Below are 21194 nucleotides of genomic sequence, written 5' to 3'. Positions count from 1 at the left end.
CCCCTCTGGGGCGTCGCTCTATTGCAACCAGAGCCACTCTAGCGCCTGGGGCAGAGGCCAAAGAGCCATCCCCAGCGCCCGGGCCATCTTTGCTCCAATGGAGCCTCGCTGCGGGAGGGAAGAGAGAGACAGAGAGGAAGGAGAGGGGGAGGGGTGGAGAAGCAAATGGGCGCCTCTCCTGTGTGCCCTGGCCGGGAATCGAACCTGGGACCCCTCGCACGCCAGGCCGATGCTCTACCACTGAGCCAACCAGCCAGGGTTCAGTCCTTACTTTGAATCACTTAAGTTCACACTGGGCCTCAGTTTCTTTATCTGGGCTGCTGGAAAGATATTAGTAACATCTACCATGTAGCGTTGTCATGAGGATTGACTGAGTTAACACATGGAAAGGACTTAGAACCATGTCAGAAACATAATAGGCACTCAATTAATGGGAGCTATTATTATGATTTTTATTTGTCTTTCTCTGTGTGCCATTCACCATCTTTCATTCCATCTATTCAACTACACTATGTGTCATGTGCTGTGCAGGCATTAGGTAAGTCACTGGACAAAGTTTGCAGAACGTAACCCAGAGGCTTCACTCCCTGCCCAGGTTTCTCTTATTTCTTAACACAGGGTAGAGCACATGAGAATCCAGTTCTTCCTGGTTCCTGGGGCTGTTCCTGGCCTGTTCTTCATTTGCTTTTCTGCTTTTCTCTTCTTTTTTTCCCCAGCTCTCTAGGAAGGTGGGCCCCAGGTATGCTGGGAGTCCCGCCAGGTCCTGACCCGACCCTACTGGTCCTGGCGAGGGAGCCTGGGGGGGGGGGCAGGGTCCCGGAAGCCTGCTGCTCTTCCCACTCAGCACCTCTCCCTTCCGAGGCGCTGGGCTCCTCTACACGCTCTCTGGGGAAGCTGGAGGAAGGCCACTAGGCTCCGTAATAACCACACTTCGTAGTAAACAAGAACCAGATTCCTGGGGAGTGACGTGGGCGAGAGCTCTGAGCTCCGAGGCCGACGCAGCTGTGATTACACCAGTACTTGAAGAAACAGCTCTGCTCAGCCCTGACCTGTCGAGGGAAAGCCAGGGGAAGGCTGCCCACGCGTCGCTCCGTGTTACCTTTCCAGCATTCTCTGCTGGGATTACAAAGGCCTGTGCACCAAACGGCTCTGCAGACACAAGCGAGCAGCTAGCTGGTCAGCCCCAGCTTCGGCTCCTGGTTCACACTCACAACCAGGGAGCATCTGCCCCCATCTCTCCCTTTTAGGGTTTATCCTACTGTCTTCCTACTCGTGGATCTAGTTCCCACCCCTGGCTGTCATCCCCCACTCCCCATCGCTCATGAGCAATTGCAGCTTCCTTCACCAGTGCCAGCAGAAGTGTCACACTCCTGGGAGGACACCTGGATCCCAGGCACCCAAGACGGAAGGCTGAACCGGAGGTCGGCACTGGCCCACGGGCTGTCCCAGCTCCGACTTGGCGTGGTGTGGCTGGTCCGGGGCTTTCCTCTTACCGGCATGACTCCAGAGTTTAGGATCTGCTATCCTGGGACTTAGGCCAAACCCAATCTCTGCGAGTTTCTAGGTGAAAGGTTGGACTGGCTGGGATACCTCTGGAAGGACACATGAGAAACTGGGCGGAGAGCTGGGTGGTTAGGGGTTAGGGTGGGAGGGAACAGTTCACTGTATCTCCTTTTGGACTATTGCATTTTGTACCATGTGAATGTATTAAAAGTTCAAAAAATAATAATTTTGTTACTTTGTGAATCTCCTATATAGTACCTTAAATATAGAGGAGTCCTTTGCCTCTCTCCTTACAGTAGAAGGGACAGTGAGACATCTGCATTAGGGAGACCTCATTTGGGCCCAGAATCCAGCTTAGAAGAGGCTGTCAGAGGCAGATGGCTACTCAGGACTGAGATGTGCCCAGTGTCTGAATGACTCAGAATCTTGCGCTAGAAAGGGATGCAATGGTGAGTGCGACGGCTCAGGAGGAGTAGGGCGGATCTGCTGCCCTCTGTGGTCCCTCGAACCTGGAGGCCAGGACTCTCCCATCAATGGACGAGAGCCCTGCCGCATCTCCCCCCCACCACACACACTGAGGAGGTCAACAGGGGCAGGCCACTTGGGCACTTGGGAGCCAACAGGAAGGAAATGAGCCAGGATCAGCACACTGGGGACCCAGTGCCTTCCCTGGAACGTGTCAGAAGCTGCCTTCACTCTTCAGGCATTGTGTTTAAGTCTTCAGTACCTTTGTTTCTTTACAAGCATTTCTCTCTTTTTTGTTCTAAATTCTTACATTTATAGACTATGTTTGCCAGGCACTTTCACATACATTACCAATAGCTCCCTATTGCCCAACATCCAAAGTCTTAGTGGAATTTCTAGTCCTTAAATCTGTCCCTTGTCTCACATCTCGACACTTTTTCTTACACAGTCTACGTTCCTGCACATGCTGACCACCTGCTGCTTCTAAACAGGCTGTGCAATTTCTCAGCTCTCACTATTCCATTGTTTTCTTTCTCCTGTGCGGTTTTCTTCTCCTGTCTGCATGCAGAGTTCTTACTTATCTTTAGATGCCTAGGCTGAATGTCACCTCTTTAGTGAGAACTGGACTCTGGATGAATCTCTCTTGTCTATGAGGCCTGGAGCACCATGCTTATACCTATCAGGGTTACACCCATAGGATGGCTACTACCAAAATCAACAAACCAAAAAACCTGGAAATAACAAGTGTTAGCTAAAATGTGGAGAAATTGGGACCTGGTGGGGATGTAGATGATGCAGCTGCTATGGAAAACAGCATGGTAGTTCTTTAAAAAATTAAGCATAGAATTACCACATGATCTCACTTATGGGTATATACCCCAAAGAATTGAAAGCAGGGACTCAACAGATATCTGTATGCCCATGTTCATAATAGTGTTATTTATAACTGCCAAAGGGTGGAAACAAATAAAATGTCTATCGAGGAAATAATGGGTAAACAAAAAGTGCACACACAGTGCAATATCCATACAATACACCCTTCAACAAAGAAGTAAAAATTTTTTTGATTTTAAGTGAGAGGAGAGGAGATAGAGAGACAGACTCCCACATGTACCCCCACCCGGATCCACCCAGCAACCACTGTCTGGGGCCGATGCTCCAATCAGCCAAGCCACTGGATAGAGAAGGGGGAGAGGAAGGGGAAGAGAAGCAGATGTCGCTTCTCATGTTTGCCCTGACCGGGAATCAAACCCAAGAAGTTCGCACTCCTGGCCGGTGCTCTATCCACGGAGCAAACCAGCCAGGCAGAAGTAAATTCTGACACCTGCTACAACATAGACAAACCTTGAAGACATTATAGTTTCCTAGGGGAGTCCAATTTATAAAGACAGGATATAGAATGGCGGTCGCCAGGGGCTGGAGGGGTGGTGGAGGTTGAGTGGGAGTTACTGTGTAATGGGGACAGAGTATCAGTTTAGCAAGATGAAAAAATTGGCTGGAGATAGATGGTGGCAATGACTGCTCAACAGTGTGACTGTGCTTAATGCCACTGAACTGTACATTTAAAAATGGTTAAAAAGACATGTGTTATGTTATCTCTATACATAACCATTTATATGTATAACTTTTCAAGGCACTCAAGCCCAGGGGGCCTCAGGTGTTTCCACCCCCCCGGCACAACACTTGGCACTACTGGTGCTGAAGTCCATGTTTGTTGATATAAAAGGGGACAGAGTTGATGGCGGGGGAGCCTGTGCCCGTCTCAGACTGGCCCACATGCCGACTTCTCTCTCTCAGCACATCCACTTTCCCCCATACTACTCCTCTGCTGGAGGGCTGGCTCTCCACGTCTACCCAGCACTGTGGATTGACTCCTCCCCAGCATCACTGAGTAAGCTTCCAGAATGGCAGGGACTTGCCTGCAACATGTGCTATATGGGTCACACCAAAGGGAGAACTTCCTCTTGTGGTATAGTGAGGCCCTGCAAGTTCTGAGAGTCTCGAGTTTTTAAGGTCACACACCTACCAGTCTATATGATGATGTAGGTGTGGTCTTTGAAGGAAGCAGAGAGACCAGGTGATTTGCATAGATCCTTTTCCTCTCTATAATATTACAGTTTGCATAAGCCAATGAGAGATGTGTGTGTGTGTGTGTGTGTGTGTGTGTGTGTGTGGGAGAGGACTATTAGCTCCTGCCTCTGTCATGGAATGAACAAACACAAAAAATGTAGTATATACCACATATATCTTCTATATTTAGGTCTTTCCCTCAAAAGCTTATGCATGCTAGGACTCCAAAGTTATTAATGCTAAAATAATTTCAGTTATTTCCTTTAACTCTCTTAGAGGGAGAGTCTTTGGAATCTGAGTAAGTTGCAGGTCACAGACTGTGCCTCCTTCTCCTGAGCCATGTACACAGGCTGGGCTGGCTTTGTACAAGAGCGTTTAGGAACATGGACTCTGTCTGACATGTGTGGGAAAAGCCAGAGTCTGAATTCTGGCTCGTCTCACGCTAGTGTGATGACTTTGGCCAGTCATGTAACCTTTCTGAGCCAGAGTGTTTCAATGATCCAAACAGCAGAAATAATAGTACTTGAGTATACTGAAGATGATTGGTATGAAAGTACCTACAGTATAATAACAGTTCACATTTATAGAGGCCAGTTACTATGTATCTTTAACAGTTCAAACTGTTGCATGTGTATGTAATCTAGGGAGAACCATCGCCCCCTTCATTATAGAAAGAGAACACTGAAGTGCAGTTAAACAATGGTAAGTGGTGGAGGTGGAATTTGAACTCAAGATTTGATTTCACCATGTTTTGCAGCTTCAAAATTATATTCTAATATGAAGCTATTTATCATTATATCTTTATGGAATCACTACCCATTCCACACAAGCACTCTACACACACACACACACACACACACACACACACACACACACACACACACACCTTTTTTCTACCTTTCCCACCGTCCCAGTTCTATTTGCTTATCTTAAGTGATGGAAGGAAAAAAGTCCAGGGGTCACCAGGTCATCAGGCAAAAACCAAATAGTTGACACATCATGGTTGTGTTCCTGGAGGCAAATCCCCTTTTTCTTTTTCCCTTCTCCAATTCACTCTCCAGGCTGAATATTCATCTGAGTTGCAATTGACATGGCAGAGATAAGCTACACTGGAGGGGCAAAGCTTTTAAGCAGGAACTACAGCCTTGGGCCAGCTTGAATATGGTGGGATATTGACTTCTTTTCCCTCTATTTCCCATAGTAAGCCACAGCATTTATAATTATGCATGTTATAGTTCTAATTAGTCCCATGTGTAGTCCCTTTGGACCACGTTAAGTCTGTTGATGAGCTGAAGCAAGATTTCTGTCCCCCTTCGGGTACTTCCTTCTTTCTCTTTCCATTCCCGTTCTTGCCCACTGCTCCAGCTGCTCCCCGCTGTGGCAGTGAACTGTCAGGTACAGAAAGGGCATTGAGGGTTGGGGAGCAGAGCACTTGTCTGTGCAGTGCATTGCTCAGAGCACCTGAGTTGGGTAGAATTTCTTCCTATGGATCAGACTTTAGAACTTTCAGAGATTTCAGAAATTTTTGTGACCAATGACTCTTATGTAGCTGTCATTCTTGTTTCAGAGAATTTCTCATTTTATGCAAGAATTATTAGTCTATGACATGAAGACTGCTTCTCTCTTCCTGGCCTGACGTCATCTTTCTTTCCAAAGGTGAATTTTCAGTGGCCAGAGCTTTCTTGTTCTCTTAGCATTATTTTGTCTGTTGCACATGCGTGCATGTCCAACAGTCTATGCATGAGCCTATCTCATCAAGGGGGGATCTTTTGAAAATTTCCAAGTAGTTCACACAGTAGATTTCTACCCTCTGTCATTCATTTATACTGTTGCTTCGTAGTAAAATAGAAAATTTTCACTTCCTGATGTGAAGTCAGAAAGGGGAAAACTTGGAGAAAAGAGATTGTTATGGATTCATGATTTCTCCTATCCTATAGTATAACCCAGATGTGCAAATTAACACGGGCTTATATTTGAATATTAAAAGAAACTGGGATGCGGGGGATTTAAACTTTTTCTAAAAATGAAAGTATTGCTCATAGAACTTTAAGCCATTCCTGCACAGAAATAGCACATATTATATTTCTGACATTAAGAAGAATATGTGAGTATATGTATGCTCTGGATTCAAAGTGGGGGGCATAACCATGGACTTTGGTTCACAAAAGACCTGGATTCTGACCTTTACCAGCTGTCTTACCCTAGGAAAATTATTTAATTTCTCTAGAAATCACTTTTATTATTTATAAAATAGAGAAACATGGATAACAGTGCATACTCCATGAGTCTGTGCAATAGTTAGGATAAAGTTTGGCTGTGAATGATAGAAAACAGAACATCAGTTACTACAATAAGAAGGATAATTATTTCTCTTTCGTAAAAGTCTGGGAAAGTGGTTTAGGGCAGAAAAGATGAATCCACCCTCCCTAGAAATAGGCTCCTTTCCTTCTTTAGCTCTGTCATCCTCAACTTGTGGCCTCCACTTCCTGAACCAAGATAGCTGCTCAAGCTCCAGCTATTAAATTTTCATTCCAGCCAGAAGGAAAGAGAAAAAAAAGTTGAAGAAAGACTTATCTCTTCCCTTCAACTACTTTCATTTACAAGTTATTAGCTCAAACTTAATCTCATGAGCACAGCCAGATGTAATGGAGGCTGGGAAGAATAATTTTTATGCCAGGTTGTCATATGCATAGCTAAATATTAGAGGTTCTTTACCATTAAAGAGGGGGAAATGGGTATTGGCCCAAACAACTAACAATCTGCCACAAATCTTCTGAGGCTTAAATGAGACAATGCAGATGGAGGGCTGAGCACAGTGTTGGCCACAGAGTAAGCACTCAGTGGTCATTGTCGTCATCATCATCATCATCATCATCATGACAAGATGGAGAACACTTTGAAACTATGACAAGCTCTTCCCCTATTTGAGCCTCATCTTGCTGATTAAGTCACATTTATCTATCTTCCTTTTTTTTTTTTCCCAGAGAGAGAGAGAGGGATAGACAGGGACAGACAGACAGGAATGGAGAGAGATGAGAAGCATCAATCATTAGTTTTTCATTGCGCGTTGCAACACCTTAGTTGTTCATTGATTGCTTTCTCATATGTGCCTTGACTGCGGGCCTTCAGCAGACTGAGTAACCCCTTGCTGGAGCTAGCAACCTTGGGTTCAAGCTGGTGAGCTTTTTGCTCAAACCAGATGAGTCCATGCTCAATGAGTCTAGTTAGATGTATGATATTGTTAAAGTCTAGTTTTAATTTTGGGCAGTGGATTTGTAGATGCTTCTTGTATTATTCAAAATAACTAGTAATCAAATAAAAGCAGAGATACATGGGCCAATGAATGATGAGGGTGTGTCATAAATCAAGGGTTATAATTAATCCAATATTATGTACTTGAGGTCTTTAAATTGTCTTTGTATGTACAATACTGTATGACATATGTGTTCACGTGTGAATAATAGACAAAAATAGGACTTTCTATTTTCATAGGCTTTTAACTTTTAAAGGGCTTCTGTATGTTCAGAACTATTTCATTACAGATGGTTGAATTTGATGTTGCAGAACTTTGGACTTCTGTGTCCTAAGGGAAAACATTTTATTTTATCCTTACAATAGCTCTCTATAAGGTAGGCAAGATAAATGTAATTATCACTGTTTTACAGATGAGAAAGAGGGAACTGAGAGGGCAGGGGCCTTTCGTGAGGTTATACAGCTAGTTAGTACTGGTGTGGAGGGATGAAACTTAAGACTCTGCATCTCTTGTCTAGTGTTTCTTCCTTTAGCCCATTTCACTCCCCAGTTATTCATCCATTAAGCATTTATTCTGTGTCTATTACATGTCAGTAACATTGTGCTTGGGTTTATATATGTGTATGTTTGCAGGGTGTTGTGTGCAGTTTATATAATCTCTATATACTGTGCACAAGCTCTTAAAAGTCCTTGTGTGACCCCAGGCCTAATCGGCCCATGTAACTTCAGGAGGAATCCCCAGTTGAGGTTTCAGCTGTCTTGTTATTCCTAAGTCACTGGGCTTCAGCGCTCTTCCAGAGCCCCAGTGAGGTAGGCAGGCAGCTTTGCTATCAGGGACAGATCCCCAGGCAGTGGGCACAGAGCAGAGGAGCGAGCCAGCAATGCCTCAATAATGATAACATTGAGTGTTTCATGATAATTTATGGTTTATGAAGAGTTCTTATAAACACCATCTCATTTAATCCTCACTCAGCCCTGAAAATAGATTTTATAATTTTTCTCATTTTCTTCAGGTACCAAGAGAGGATAAATGGCTTAAGGTGAGTCAATTTGAGGACAGACTTGAATTCAGGTCATTTGTCTCTAAATTCTGTTCTCTCTCCATGATGCCTGGCTACTTCTGAAAAGGCAAAAAGAGCTGATTGTCTTTCTAACCTTGGGAGAGAAGCAGGTGACAGCTCAGTGTCAAGCAGTAGGAAGCTGGCAGTGACCCTCTGCAGAGGAAAAAGGATCAAACTCAGAGGTCTGAGCAGTTCAGACCCTGGACCTCCTATCAGTTGAGGAAGACACTGAGCAGTTAGAGCTCTCCATGCCCCGCCCCCATCCCTGCATCCTTATCTCAGTCTGTGGGTATCTCCCCTGTGTGCCTGGGAGGTGACAACACTACTATAGCCCGGGAGAGGAAAGGTGTCTTTCAATCTCTGAGGCCTCTGGCAGTCTCTCTGCCTTTGAAGGGTCAACGGTTTGGGGAACTGCTAACCACATCCATCCTCTACCACAGGAGGAAGCTCTGGTTCCTGCTGCCAGAGGTGAGTCCCTCTGCCTTGTCTCCCAGACCTGTGTCTATGCCATCTCTACCCATCTGTCTTCTTCCCCACATATTAATGCCACTCACCACCATAAGGCTGAGCATGGCACTTCGTACTCAATCAGTGTGCACACTGAATTAACTCTGCTTGAATAAAGCAAGTATTTGTGTTCAGGTGTCGGGAACCTTTTTGGCTGAGAGAGCCATGAACGCCACTTATTTTAAAATGTAATTCTGTGAGAGCCATACAACGACCCGTGTATGTTACGCATTATCCAATAAAAATTTGATGTTGTCCCGGAGGACAGCTGTGATTGGCTCCAGCCACCTGCAACCATGAACATGAGCGGTAGGAAATGAATGGATTGTAATATATGAGAATGTTTTATATTTTTAACATTATGATTTTTTTTTTTTATTAAAGATTTGTCTGCGAGCCAGATGCAGCCATCAAAGGAGCCACATCTGGCTCGCGAGCATACGTTCCCAAGCCCTGTGTTAGAGGAATCATGTCTACCTTGGCCCATGGAGTGAGCCCTGCCCATCCTGGGAAGGGATGTGCTGGAAAAGTAACTTCCGACTTTCATTCCACCCTCACTCCTTACCTGCCCTGCCTCAGTCCCCAAGGGTCCCTAGCCTGGCGATATTCCCTTTTCTCCTTCCTAAACTGGGTCTCCTTGGACAAGTGGGCTCTGTAGTGTTGGGGGGATATATTAGGGGCCATGTGTGTCTGTAGGTCATGCCCCATTCTTCAGTTTGGTCTTATCAGTAATTAAGATGAGGTTTGTATTCACCTGTCTGGTTCCTTTGTCTTATTTCTCAACCGTTCTACTGGTCAGAGCGGGGACATAGGTCAGCAGGGATGTATTTAATGATCATCCTTAATCCCCCGTCAGAAATGTGTATAGACACCTTCTGGCAGCTTATATTTATGGCCACTCCAGTCTCTTCCTCTGATGTAGGTACAGCTAGATTCTTAGTATCTTCCTTGGAGACATAAGGCTAACCTGGACTGGAACTCTGCTTCTTCAAATATACCCACTTCTACTTATGGTTGTAGGTTCAGGGTCTAACTTTCCCACATGGGAAATCAGAACCTATTCACCAGACCTTCCCATTTGCTACACTGTCTACTTCTCTCCGCATCCCTATGAAAAGGTATCGCTCTTCTTCCACGGAAAGAGCGCAGTGGCTTGCTCAGGATCACACGGCCTTGGTAAAGGCTCCCCGAATTTAGGCTGTCTGAATGTCCTTTTCCCGCTCTGTATCCTTTTTTAAAGCGAATTTAGGTGGAAAAAAAAAATGTTCAAAGGTTTAATTACTAAATTGTTCAAAGTTATGCAAGTCTTTACGGAAAAACAAATTTATGGGAAAAGAAATGCCTAAGTCAGAGTTAATATTTGCTTCACATGTATTCCTACGATGAATGACCTCTAGATTCAGCCCAACACTGTGGTCCCATTCAACCCATATTTCTTACTCATTCTTCTCTCTTTCAAAATACATTCCTATCTCCCAATTGGCTGCTGCTTAAAGCCAGACAGTTGGAGAAAAGTGGATTTTCTATCTGAACTATGTAGCTACTTTCATACGCTTTTCCCTTCCCTTTTTTGTGGTCCTGATTAATTAAGGACTAGGATTTCTCGGTCCCCACTCCCTGTCCCTAAACCCCCAGCCTCCAGCCCCACTCGCCACGCTCTGGAGGCTTCGAGTCCTTCCCTTTAAGGCCAGCCAGCCCCTCCTCCACACCACGCCTCCCCCGCCCCGCCCTCCTCCCAAGCCCTGCCCCCTCCGACCCTCCCCTTTAAGGACCGGCCCCGGACGCAGACGAGGCTGTGACGCGGCCGCCGGCCCCCGGGCTGAGTAGTTTGTCGCGCGGCCGCTTCCCCCCCGGCTGGGCCCCCGCGGTCCCGCGTTCCACCGAGCGCCAGGCCCCCGGGGGGAGGGTGGGAGGGAGGGAGCAGGGCCGGTGGGCGCCAGCGGCGCACGGCGGGACCCACGGAGCCTCGCGACCCGCTGAGCCTGGAGCCGGGCCCTGCCGGGGAAGCCGGCTCCAGCCCGGAGCAAACTTCGTCGCCGGGCGGGGGGTGGCGGGGACCCCGTCCGGAGCCGGAGGAGGGGGCGGCCGGGGGCCCTCCCGCCTCTGCTCCCGCATCTCCCGGCACCATGCTGTCCAACTCCCAGGGCCAGACCCCGCCGGTGCTGTTCCCCAATCCGCCGCCGCCGCCGCCGCCGCCGCAGCCCCCTGCCCCGTCCCAGCCGCCGCCGCAGCCCCCGCAGCAGTTTCCCCAGTTCCATGTCAAGTCGAGCCTGCAGATCAAGAAGAACGCCATCATCGACGACTACAAGGTCACCACCCAGGTCCTGGGGCTGGGCATCAACGGGAAAGTTTTGCAGATCTTCAACAAGAGGACCCAGGAAAAATTCGCCCTAAAAGTAGGTTTGGGGGCCTTGGGAGGGGAGGTCGGACAGAGGGGAGCTCCCAGGGAGGACGCCCGGCGCCCTGGAGCGCCCGGAGCGCACAATCGCTCGGCGTGACCGCGCCGATTCTTCCTGGGACGGAGTCCCGGCCGCGGCTGGGCGGTGGGTCCGGGTGCGGAGGGTGCCAAGTGCGCAGCAGGGGCGGGGGCAGCGGGAAGGTCAGGTCTGAGCTGACCACGCCGCCTAGACCGCGTTTCCGGTCACCTCGGGTGTGAGTGGCCGGGACTCGAGAGGACTCGTGAGGACTCTGCCATTTTGGGGTTTGAGCGGGATCCAGCCAAGTCTGAACGGTTGGCTTCGGGACCACTTCTGCTAATTTCACCGCGTCTCGAGGAAGTGATTTTCCGAGGTTGTGGTTCCCCATCCTCTCCTCCCTCCTTCCTTTCTTTCTGCGGGCACAAAAGGCCCATTACTCATTGAGCTGGTTGGTCCGTTGGTTTGGAGAAGTCGGATCTCAGAGGTTTATTTAGGCTCACTCCTTATTTGGGAGCCGGAATGTGTGATTTCACTTCCCTGGGCCTCGCGAGTGCGGCGGGGCCGCCTAGGCGCGCGCGGGCCGGGGAGGTAGGTGCAAAGCTGGGGATTCCGCGGGGCCACCGCCCCCACCCTTCACCCCGGGGTAGGAGGTATTGTTTTGATCTGAGAGCTGGCGCCCTCCTACTTTCCGTGCCTGTGAGGCTCCATATGGGAGGCCAGGAGGCTCCGGCGCGGCGTCTGCTGTTTCCATAGCGTCATTGATCTTTGTAAACCGGGTCTGGAAACCACGCTTGGCCCCGTACTGATTCCTTATATCCGAAGTGGCCACCTGCGTCCTGGGTATAGACAGTGGGAGGGAGCATAATCTTTGAATTGGGGAAACCCAGCCTTCTATTTGTTTATTTTTATTTTTGGGGTGTGTGTGTAGTAGGGGGAGAATAGAAATTTCAGTGAGACTATCTACTTCAGAAGTTAAACAGAATGGACTTGGAGGCCTGATGAGATGGATGAGTCCCCAGTGCAGTGGACTCCAGTATTCCCAGTCACTAAAAAGGTTTTCCCCTCAGAGGATTTTCAGATCAAACCGCATCTCTAAAAGGTGACACATCACGCCTATTTCCCTTGGGGTGTCTTAATGATTGGAGGAGGAAATTACTTCCTGTGTTATATTTCTCTCTTCCTCCTCAACCCCCACTGCTTGCTGTATTTTAGCTGTTAATACAAAACTCAGATAGATAGACTGTTGGAATATATAATTAGATAAACATATACTCTCTTATGTACTTCAGGGTTGTAGAGGACACAAACGTGCAATTTCCAGATTTTAGGCCTCTATAAATAATTTTTTCTTGCTGCTTTCATTATCCCTCTTGGGGGAGATCTTTCATCTAGCCCCAAAACTGTCAAATTTCTTTGGTTTCCACTCTAAAGTATTGCTGTGGGCTTTTGATTGTTGTTTAGGTTTAGTGTTGGACTGTTGGAGAAGGAATATTTCAGTATCTTGAACACTTGAATCCTTTTTTGTTCCTTAGACCACTCTTTCCACACTCATAACTGGGGACTGAGAGAGGGAAGTGGTCAGACCATGGCTCTGACCTTGGGGAGTAGAATTGAGTGAATACTGTTTGACCACAGTTAACCTGTATTATTGAGGAAGTGACAGACATTTCTTTCCAGGAGATTTTTCTCTTGCCTCTGAGATGCCATCTGCCTTCACGCATCTGCAGTTTGGGGACACTGGTTGCTCATTTTCTTGGAAAGTTGGAACATGGTATAAAGACTTTAGAACAAAAGCTCTCAATTTCTGCTCCTTATTCTATCTAATAGGTACACAAAACCACCCTCTAAAATGCTTTTGGATGGCAATTAAGATTTCTGTTGTAATTACTAGGAAAGAGATTTGGCTGTTTCCCCCTTTGAATAGTTCTGAAAGGGAAAATTCGGCAGTATTTCAAATAACACTCAGAGTTTATCCATGTCAGGTTAGAAGTGGATGACAATTGAAGTCAGAGTCTGTTTTGACAGGCAGTCTGCTCCCAGATCTTGTAAGTTGACTCAACTCTTAAATTGTAGATTTCCCACACATCTTTGTGTAAAAACTTAATAATAGAGGGAGAAAGAAGGGATGAGGCATTCAGAGGCTGACAGCAGTGTCAACAGCACTTCCATATCCAAATATTGGCTAACACATAATTACAGCTGGGGGGGGAATCTGGTTCAAAGAATCCTGTTCCAAACATACACCAAAGAGCTAGATCTTGCATCTTGATTAACTGAACCTTAAGTGCTGAGTAGTGAAGTGATTTTCAAAACCAGAGGTGTTTTGATTATAAAGCAAGGGAGGCAGGTGGGGTGGGGCAGGAAGGATCTCCCGATGGAGAAGGTGTGAAAAGGAAAAGGGGAAGCCCTCCACCCTCCACCATGTGTCATGCCGTTCCTGGGGCTTTGGGGCAGAGAGGGAAGCCGCGAGTGGAGTTCTGATGCCTGCTGTTCCACAGCTCTGATGCTGTTCCACAGCTCTGACAGTTGATGGGAGGTGGTGACTGCCTAGATGCCCTACTCCCTGTTTGTGGCCTGTGACCTCTTAGCCTTGTTAAGTGAAATCAGTGCTTAAAGTAATGGTCTCAACTTGCCCGCCCTGCTGCTTTTCTACCTTCATCTGAGAGATCTAACATGTAATGCTTTTGGTGGGTGCTATGACGTCACTTCACCATCTCTCCTGGCTCCTTCTCCTGAGTTCTGAGTCATCCTCATACTTCAGAGTTAGAAGGGACTGTAGAGGTCATCTCATCTAACCTCCTCATTTTGCAGATGAGAAAAGTAAGGCCTAGAGCAAAGACTTGCTTAAGGCCACATAACCACACACTTGGCAGAGGCAGGATTAAAACCCAGTACACCTGACTCCCTGGGTCTCAGGCCTCTTCACACTTGGTAACTGCAGTGTCATCAGCAGGCTGGTACCTGGGATGGACTGCTCCTGTAGAATCCCTCAAGCCCCACAAGGAGCTGCACTGTCACCACAGGCCCTCCTTGGCTGTGGCAAGGGGGTGCTGGGTGGACGTTTATCACCTCCTCAGCAGTTGGAGGGGCAGCATATAAACCAGCTCAGCAGCTCCGTGAGTTTTGAATCTATGGTATCAAGTGTTTTTTTCCTCCCCCTTTTAGGGGATGTTTGATAGAAATCTTATTTGTTATTATTATTTTTTGTATAGGAATATAGGAAGTCTATTAACTATTTCTTTGATACGGATGCCCAGTCTCAACCCACTTGAGTAGTAATTGGCTGTATCCCCCGTGGGGTGCTTCAGCTGCTCTTGCTTCACGGTGTCCTGGTGACTCGTAGGTATTAGCTGAACAAATTTAATTAAAGCTGGCATCGCTGCCCCTCTCTGCTGTGTGACTCTGATTAGGTGAAATGTTACTGCTTTAAAAAAATATAGAATGTTGTCATAACTTATCTCTGTTTATCTTTCCATTGTGTGGATTAGAGAAAGGTCCTGTGGTTTCTCCTTTTCTTTCTCCAGTGGTCCTTCCTACCCAGATCATGCAGCACCCTGCACTGTGGCTTCCTTTGATATTGTGCAGGGGAGCAGATTGGAACCGCTCCTGGCTGGTCTGGATACTGGTAGAGCGAGCACTAGAGCTCCTCCCTACATGCATTCTATTTAAATTAAAATCAATTAAATTAAGCCAAATTAAAATTTAAAAATCCGTTGCTAGCCACATTTGAAGTGTTCAGTAGCTAGATATGGCTAGTGGCTACTGAACTGAAAAGTGCAGAAGAACATTGTCATCCTTGTAGGAAGTTCCACTGGACTTTGCTGTTCTAAGGACTAGATCGTGTGTTTGGGAACAGAGGAGCTTTGAAGCAGGGAAATCTGTGAGGATCGATGGAGCTGAGAGCAGCTCATTGCTGGGCGTCTGAGGAATGAACAGATCTTCAGGAGGTGAAGGAGATGTTGGCCCCGAGAGCAGGAGATCGGGTTGGTGGGGAGCCGGTGGGGCTGGTGGCTCAGAATTGAACCAGAGCCATCTTTGTATTAAAATAAAAGCAGGTTTTAAAGTGTTTGGGGGTCATGAAGTAAGTGAACAGGATGTAATAAAGAAAGGTTGTAAATTGCTGAGGTTGGCTTATGGTTTTTTGAGGGAAGGTGTCAGAGACCCTGTCTCTCCTGGGCCTCTGGCCCCTGCAGACCACAGCAGGCCTTTGGCATCCACTGAGGCAGGATCAAAGCCAGTTGGCTCATGTTCCTTTTTCACTTGTGAATTCTGGGCTTTGATAGAGCTTGAAAATAATCTCTAGCTAAGATCTGGGATCAGTGGCTTACTGAGGTGGGGGGTGGAGGAGAGCAGCCCCAGGCTCGGGACCAGATGCCGGTGGGTATCTGGGAAGTGAAGGGGTTCCTCTTCAGGAGGATGAAGGTATTGGTGTCCATGATCAGTATGTTTTGACTGCTTGGGATCCTAGAAGTTGGGCCATCCTCAGTGATGACTTTACTAAAGCAGGTGCAGGGGATTCAGGGTGAGGCCTGGAGGAGCCAAGCTTCGGGACTGCTGTAGGCAAACTTAATTCCTGGCCAGGTCCTGGGGTTGGGGGAGGGAGCCAAACCTCCTGTCACTCACTTGCTGTGGCTTCTGTGCCAGGAGGAATGTCAGCCACAGTGGGGAAGGACAGGGCACGGGCATCTGCTTCTAAGCCCTTTTCCATTTCCCAGGTGGCCCTCTCCCGCTCTGATCCAGGATTCTCCCCTGTGGTTTGATGTCTGTGGCACAGCATTCATACTTTCCTGTTCTCTCTCCTCTACTTCAGGCCCTTCCAAGGATCATGTGGGCTCTGTTTTCCTCCTTCCTATATTGCATCTTTCCAGGTGTCCCAGAGGGAGGTGGATGGGCAGGGCAGAATTTTCTGTGTTTATTTGAAGGGGCTGTACCTGCTCTTGGTAATGATTTAAGGCCCTGTGGTAAAGGGGCCCATATCTCACAGCAACTTGGAGCTGACCATACTCTCCTGTCATCTTTCGTGACTCCTTCCATCTCACTGAGGAAAAAGCTGGGTCAGTCCAGGAGGGTTGAGTGGTGTGTCCGGGGTCTTACCTTGGGTCAGCATAAGAGCCATGCCTTGGGACTCGCTTCCCCTGGCACCTCCTCTTGATCTGGATTTCTTTGATTTTTTTAATTGCTAAAGGTAGTATTACTGGGATTGTTGAAGACAGTGCTAAACTGAGCTCCACTAACTGGTCACAAGGATCTCTCTACATAGGTCACCTTATAAATGGGGACACTGGTAAAAAGAAGGGACCACACCACTGTGGCAGCTTGATGTATATCAGGTATGTAATCCAAATCAGATTTTCTAGTCTTTAGGGGAATACTGATGTTTTGCATTTTAACATACGTATGTATAGGGATATCTAGAGATGAGCCCAGTGCGATGGGTTTTATGTTAGACTAGAAAGAAAGAAAAAAGGTCTAGTCTTTGTGCCTTGCTAGTTAATTGTGTGACCTTGAACAGGTCAGTTAAACTCTCCAGGCCTCAGTGCACACACCAGAGTGTCAGGCCATTGTGGCTCCTTGAGCAGTGGCAGTGTGGGGCAGTGACAGACTACCCCGGAAGCGAGAGGCACGGGCGAGCAGGCTAGCTGGCTGACTTGCTTCATGTGTCCTTCAGCAGTCCCGGGCGGGCATGGATGCCTTTTTCTTAGACTTAATGCTGGGCTCCAGGGCAGTCTGTGTCCAGTTGATTATCATCACTGACCAGCTGGCAAAGGGACCCATCCCTTGCAGTGTGAACACATGGAAAGTGTTTCAGTTAGCAGAGAGCATGTAGCCAGACAGTGAGCATGGCTGACTCTATGGGGTGTGAGTCTACTATCCTTGAAATCAGAAGTCTCTCAGTGCAGTTGTGGCTCAAGGCGGAGATGGGGAATTCCTTAACTTCCCATCTGAAACTTTTTTCCCCATCTGAAGTGATGGGACCAAACACGGCTCCTGGTGTTGGTGATGCAGGCTGTACCCTGCACCTGGGCACCTGGGTGAGCAAGTGAGTGAGGGTTGCAATCTACGGTCCAGTTGTCAACTGTCCACTGTCCAGTTGTCAGGCTTTGTCATGGTGTGTGGCTGTGTCCATCCACATGGGTGTCTCTTCTGTTTCACTCAAAAGTACAGCATGGGCTAGTGCCTGTTCTCAAGTGGGAATTGGAGACTGATTCCCAGAGCTGATGGGGAAATTAGGATTTATGTTTTGGTACTGCTTCTTTCCTGTAGGACTGGGTACGAGGGATATCAGGAGTCTGAAGAAGAAAGAGGAGAGGGGGATGCCCCATGATGTGTTCTCTTCTCTTCTTACCCCTCCAAGGCTAATGCAGTAGTTTCAGCCCTGGAGCTTTGGACTGTTGGGTCCCGTGTGCCAGGCCATCAGGTTTGGCTGTTGGAAGAAGAGACACAGTGGAAAGGGGGTAAGGTTTTGCTCAGCCACTGGGGGGGGGTCTTTATTCTCTGATCCAGGAAACACCTTCGTGTATCATCATGCCATCCAGCGGGTGGTAGAGGCTGAGACACAGCCTTAAGGTCAGTGCCTGTCTTCTGTAGCTGACATTCCCTCCAAGCCCAGCCAGGCTATGTGTTTATTCCTGAGCTGTCCCAGGGTCAGAAGAAAGGGCATCTTACTCTTATGGGACGTTTCCAGGCATCTCCGTGGCTAGTGTCCCACTGGGGCTTGTCTGGAGGTAAAGAGCCATGACAGAGGCGTGAACTTCATGGACACCATTGGAAGCCTCCGAGAAGATGAGGGGAGCGAAGGGAACTGTTCTGACTGCTTGGCTTTTCTGTATGAAGATTTTTCTTTTGAACCTGAAGCAAAGGAGAAATCTTACCAATCCCTGGCAAGGGAGGGGCCTAAGAAGAGACCTGCCCACAATACACCTGCCAGCTCTTCCACGCTCCTGCTCGTACAGACTCCATACCTCTACGCCCCCTGCCCCTCACCAGGCAGATGACTGAGTTGGTCACTTTGCTGCCATTTTGATTATCCATATTGTTCTGAGGCTGTCAGCCCACACTGGGCATTTGAAACCTGGTCTCCTGCCCAGGGTCCAGGACTGTTACTCAGCCCCTCTATCCCAACAGCTAAAAATAAACCTGCCACTGAAGCAGCCTCCCCTCACTGCCAGGCCTGGTGTCTGTCCCAGGTCTCCCTGCCACATTGCTGAGCTCTTTCACTCGTGCCCTCCCCACTTGCCCCGTGGCTTCCAGCCTCAGCTTGGTAAGGAGGTTGGGGACCAGTTCGCTTTCTGGGTGCTGGGAGCGAGCCGTGGCTGGTGTTTGTCCAGGTAGCAAGCTGTCTGTGCACAAAGGCCCTGGGGCGCTGCCTTGCTTATTCCCGACTAGGGGAAGGGGGAGAGGAGGGGAGGGGAGCAGGTTCATTGTAGTTCATTAGACTTTCGTCTGTGCTTGCCTGCAGCTCTGGCTTCCTCCAGGCTCCACCTGAAAGCAGGCCTCCCTGCCAGAAGGGGTGCAGGGTGGGGAGGAGCGCTGCCTGTGGCTGTCCCAGACCCTCACCCCGGCTGCCCTGAGCCTGAACGTGCTACCTTCCCTAGGACTCCTGCCTGTCGCTAAGCAATACTCTCCCCCTCGGCAGCATGGGCTTTGGGTTACCACATTCACAAGTGTGACCTCATCTCCTCTGGCTTCCAAGAATAACTGGGCCCTGGCTTCCTGAGTTAGGCCATGGCCCCTTGGGCCCTCCCAGCTCAGCCACCTGCAGGGGTCACAGGGTGTCTCACTTGCCTCCTGATGGGGGGGGGGCACGGTAGGGAGATTGGTGATCTGTGTCCATTGAAGTCCATCAAGGTGACCCCTTCTCTGTGGACCTGGAGAAGGAAGTGAGGAAAGGGGCTCAGGTAGCTGGGACACCTGCTCAACTGATGGATTCTGGACAGAGTATTTTTTTTCGTTTGACTTTGGCATTCTCTCCTTTCTGATTTTTCTAGTACTTGGACAAGTGTTGGTACTAACCATAGCACGGATAGGAAGGGTCCTGTGACGAAGGTTAGGATGGGAGACGGGGAGTGTAGGAAGAGTAATAGAAGCCATGGTAGGACTTAGGAGGCCCTTCGCCTTCAGCTGAAGTTACATACCTAGATCGTGTCTTTTTTTTTCCTTTTTGTTGAATTTATTGGAGTGACACTGGTTAATGAAACCCTACAGGTTTCAGGTGCACAGTTCTGTAGCACATCATCTGTACACTGCACTGTGTTCACCACCTCAAGTCAAGTCTCTGTCCATCACCATTTACCCCCTCCATCCCCTGCTCCACACCCCCTTCCTTCCCTTGGGCAGTCACCACACTGCTGGCATGCCCATGGCCGGACCACGGCTCCCGGTCTGCCTTCTCCTGTCTGTCCTTTCCTCCGCAGGGAGAGGTTTCATCTGTCAAGGCCCATTGGCCTCTGGAGGGGAGGAGTTGGGTGTAAATTGCTAAGAGTTTATTTTTAACTCTGACAGAAGGAGCCCCTGTCCTTGGGTAGCCGAGCTCTGCCCTTCTCTCCCTCCCACAGGCCTCCTTCCCTGGCCTCTGCCATTCTTAGAGAAAGGCTGGGAGGAGTCTAAAGGCCAGGCTTCACAGGAGCTGCTGGGGAGGGAAGCCTCTCTTGGTGCAGAATCCGCAGGTTGCTCTGCATGCCTGACTTCTGCAGAGCTCGGGGTCATGGGGGCTGGGAAGTGAGAGGGTCCCTTGTGCATTTGAGGCCATGTGTGGAACTTAGAGCATTCTAGGAATGCAGGTGGACTGGTGAAGAGACTGTGTCTTGGAGCTTGGAGCTCTCCGCTCTACTGTGTTGATGAGGGCAGCAAGGGGTCATCTTGTATCTTTCATCCAGCCTCTCTCCCTACAGGCACCCAGATCTCCTAAAGACAAAAGGCCACAGGGACTAAATGAGCATGCGTAGTAATACGCTTTATAAATGCTTATGTGTATAGAAATGCCAGAGTTTTATTATTCCCTCTGGCTGCCAGGCTCACAAGCATCATAATCTTTCTACAGAGCTTGTGGGATTCCCAGGGACTTCATATCCTCATGTTCCCTACCCCTGGCTTCCTCTTAGGGAGGAAGAAGAGGGCATGGATGCCCTTTTGCATGTTGTCCTGATTTCGTGCAATTAATTGTTTTGATTACCTTGCCTTAGATATTTTCAAAAGAGCGTAAAATTGGCTTTGAAGAGTAATTTGAGAAAGAAGAATAGAGAATGGGGGGCAGTAGAAACACACAGCAGGCTCTGAGAGCCTCAGCCATGGAGGGAAGGTTTGGGCCCTCAGTTCATTGGAGTGCATGGAGGATTAGTTTGCTGAAAGCCCAGCACTGACCATGGAGCTTCTCAGTTTGAACCCTTCGGTGGATCCCTTTGCTTGCAGAATACAGGAGATTTCCAGGTCCTTCCCTGAGCTGACCTTGGTCTTTTTTTTTTTTTTTTAAATGCATGCTATGTTTCAGTTAAGTGGCTTTTCTATCCTGTTTTCTAACAGGACTCTGCTTTCCTAGCCCCCCACCGTTGCATGGTATGCATCCCATCTGTCTCTCTGTAGCTTCTTTACCTCTGTGCCCCACCGCTGTCTGCACCTGCCTATTCTGCCCTGTACAAATGCTGCTGCTTTCATGAAGCCTTCCACGCCAGAAGCTGGTCCCATCTCTCCCTGTCCAACTTGTCAAGGCACTGGTACCTTTTAATCAACATTTTATTTATTTATTTATTATTTATTTATTTTTAAAGGATTTTTTTTGTTTGTTTGTTCATTTTTAGAGAGGAGAGAGAGGGGGAGACAGAGAGACAGAGAAGAGAGAAGGGGGGAGGAGCTGGAAGCATCAACTCCCATATGTGCCTTGACCAGGGAAGCCCAGGGTTTCGAACCTGCGACCTCAGCATTT

At 48.3% G+C, this 21194-nt stretch overlaps 1 protein-coding gene across 1 annotated transcript in view; it reads left to right on the top strand.

Annotated features, from left to right (window-relative positions):
* Window positions 1–10763: 10763 nt before the first annotated feature.
* MAPKAPK2 (MAPK activated protein kinase 2) overlaps window positions 10764–21194 on the top strand; it is a 48276-nt gene continuing 37845 nt past the window's right edge. Inside the window, exon 1 of the mRNA XM_066361890.1 lies at window positions 10764–11254. Within this exon, the coding sequence (XP_066217987.1) occupies window positions 10985–11254 (270 nt within the window). The 5' untranslated portion in view covers window positions 10764–10984. The remainder of the gene's footprint in view (window positions 11255–21194) is intronic.

The sequence above is a fragment of the Saccopteryx leptura genome, chromosome 2 (genome assembly GCF_036850995.1).
Source record: "Saccopteryx leptura isolate mSacLep1 chromosome 2, mSacLep1_pri_phased_curated, whole genome shotgun sequence".
Classification (NCBI taxonomy): Eukaryota; Metazoa; Chordata; class Mammalia; order Chiroptera; family Emballonuridae; genus Saccopteryx; species Saccopteryx leptura.
Note: the sequence above shows the minus strand (reverse complement) of the source record. Positions and strands in the feature narration are given on the sequence as shown.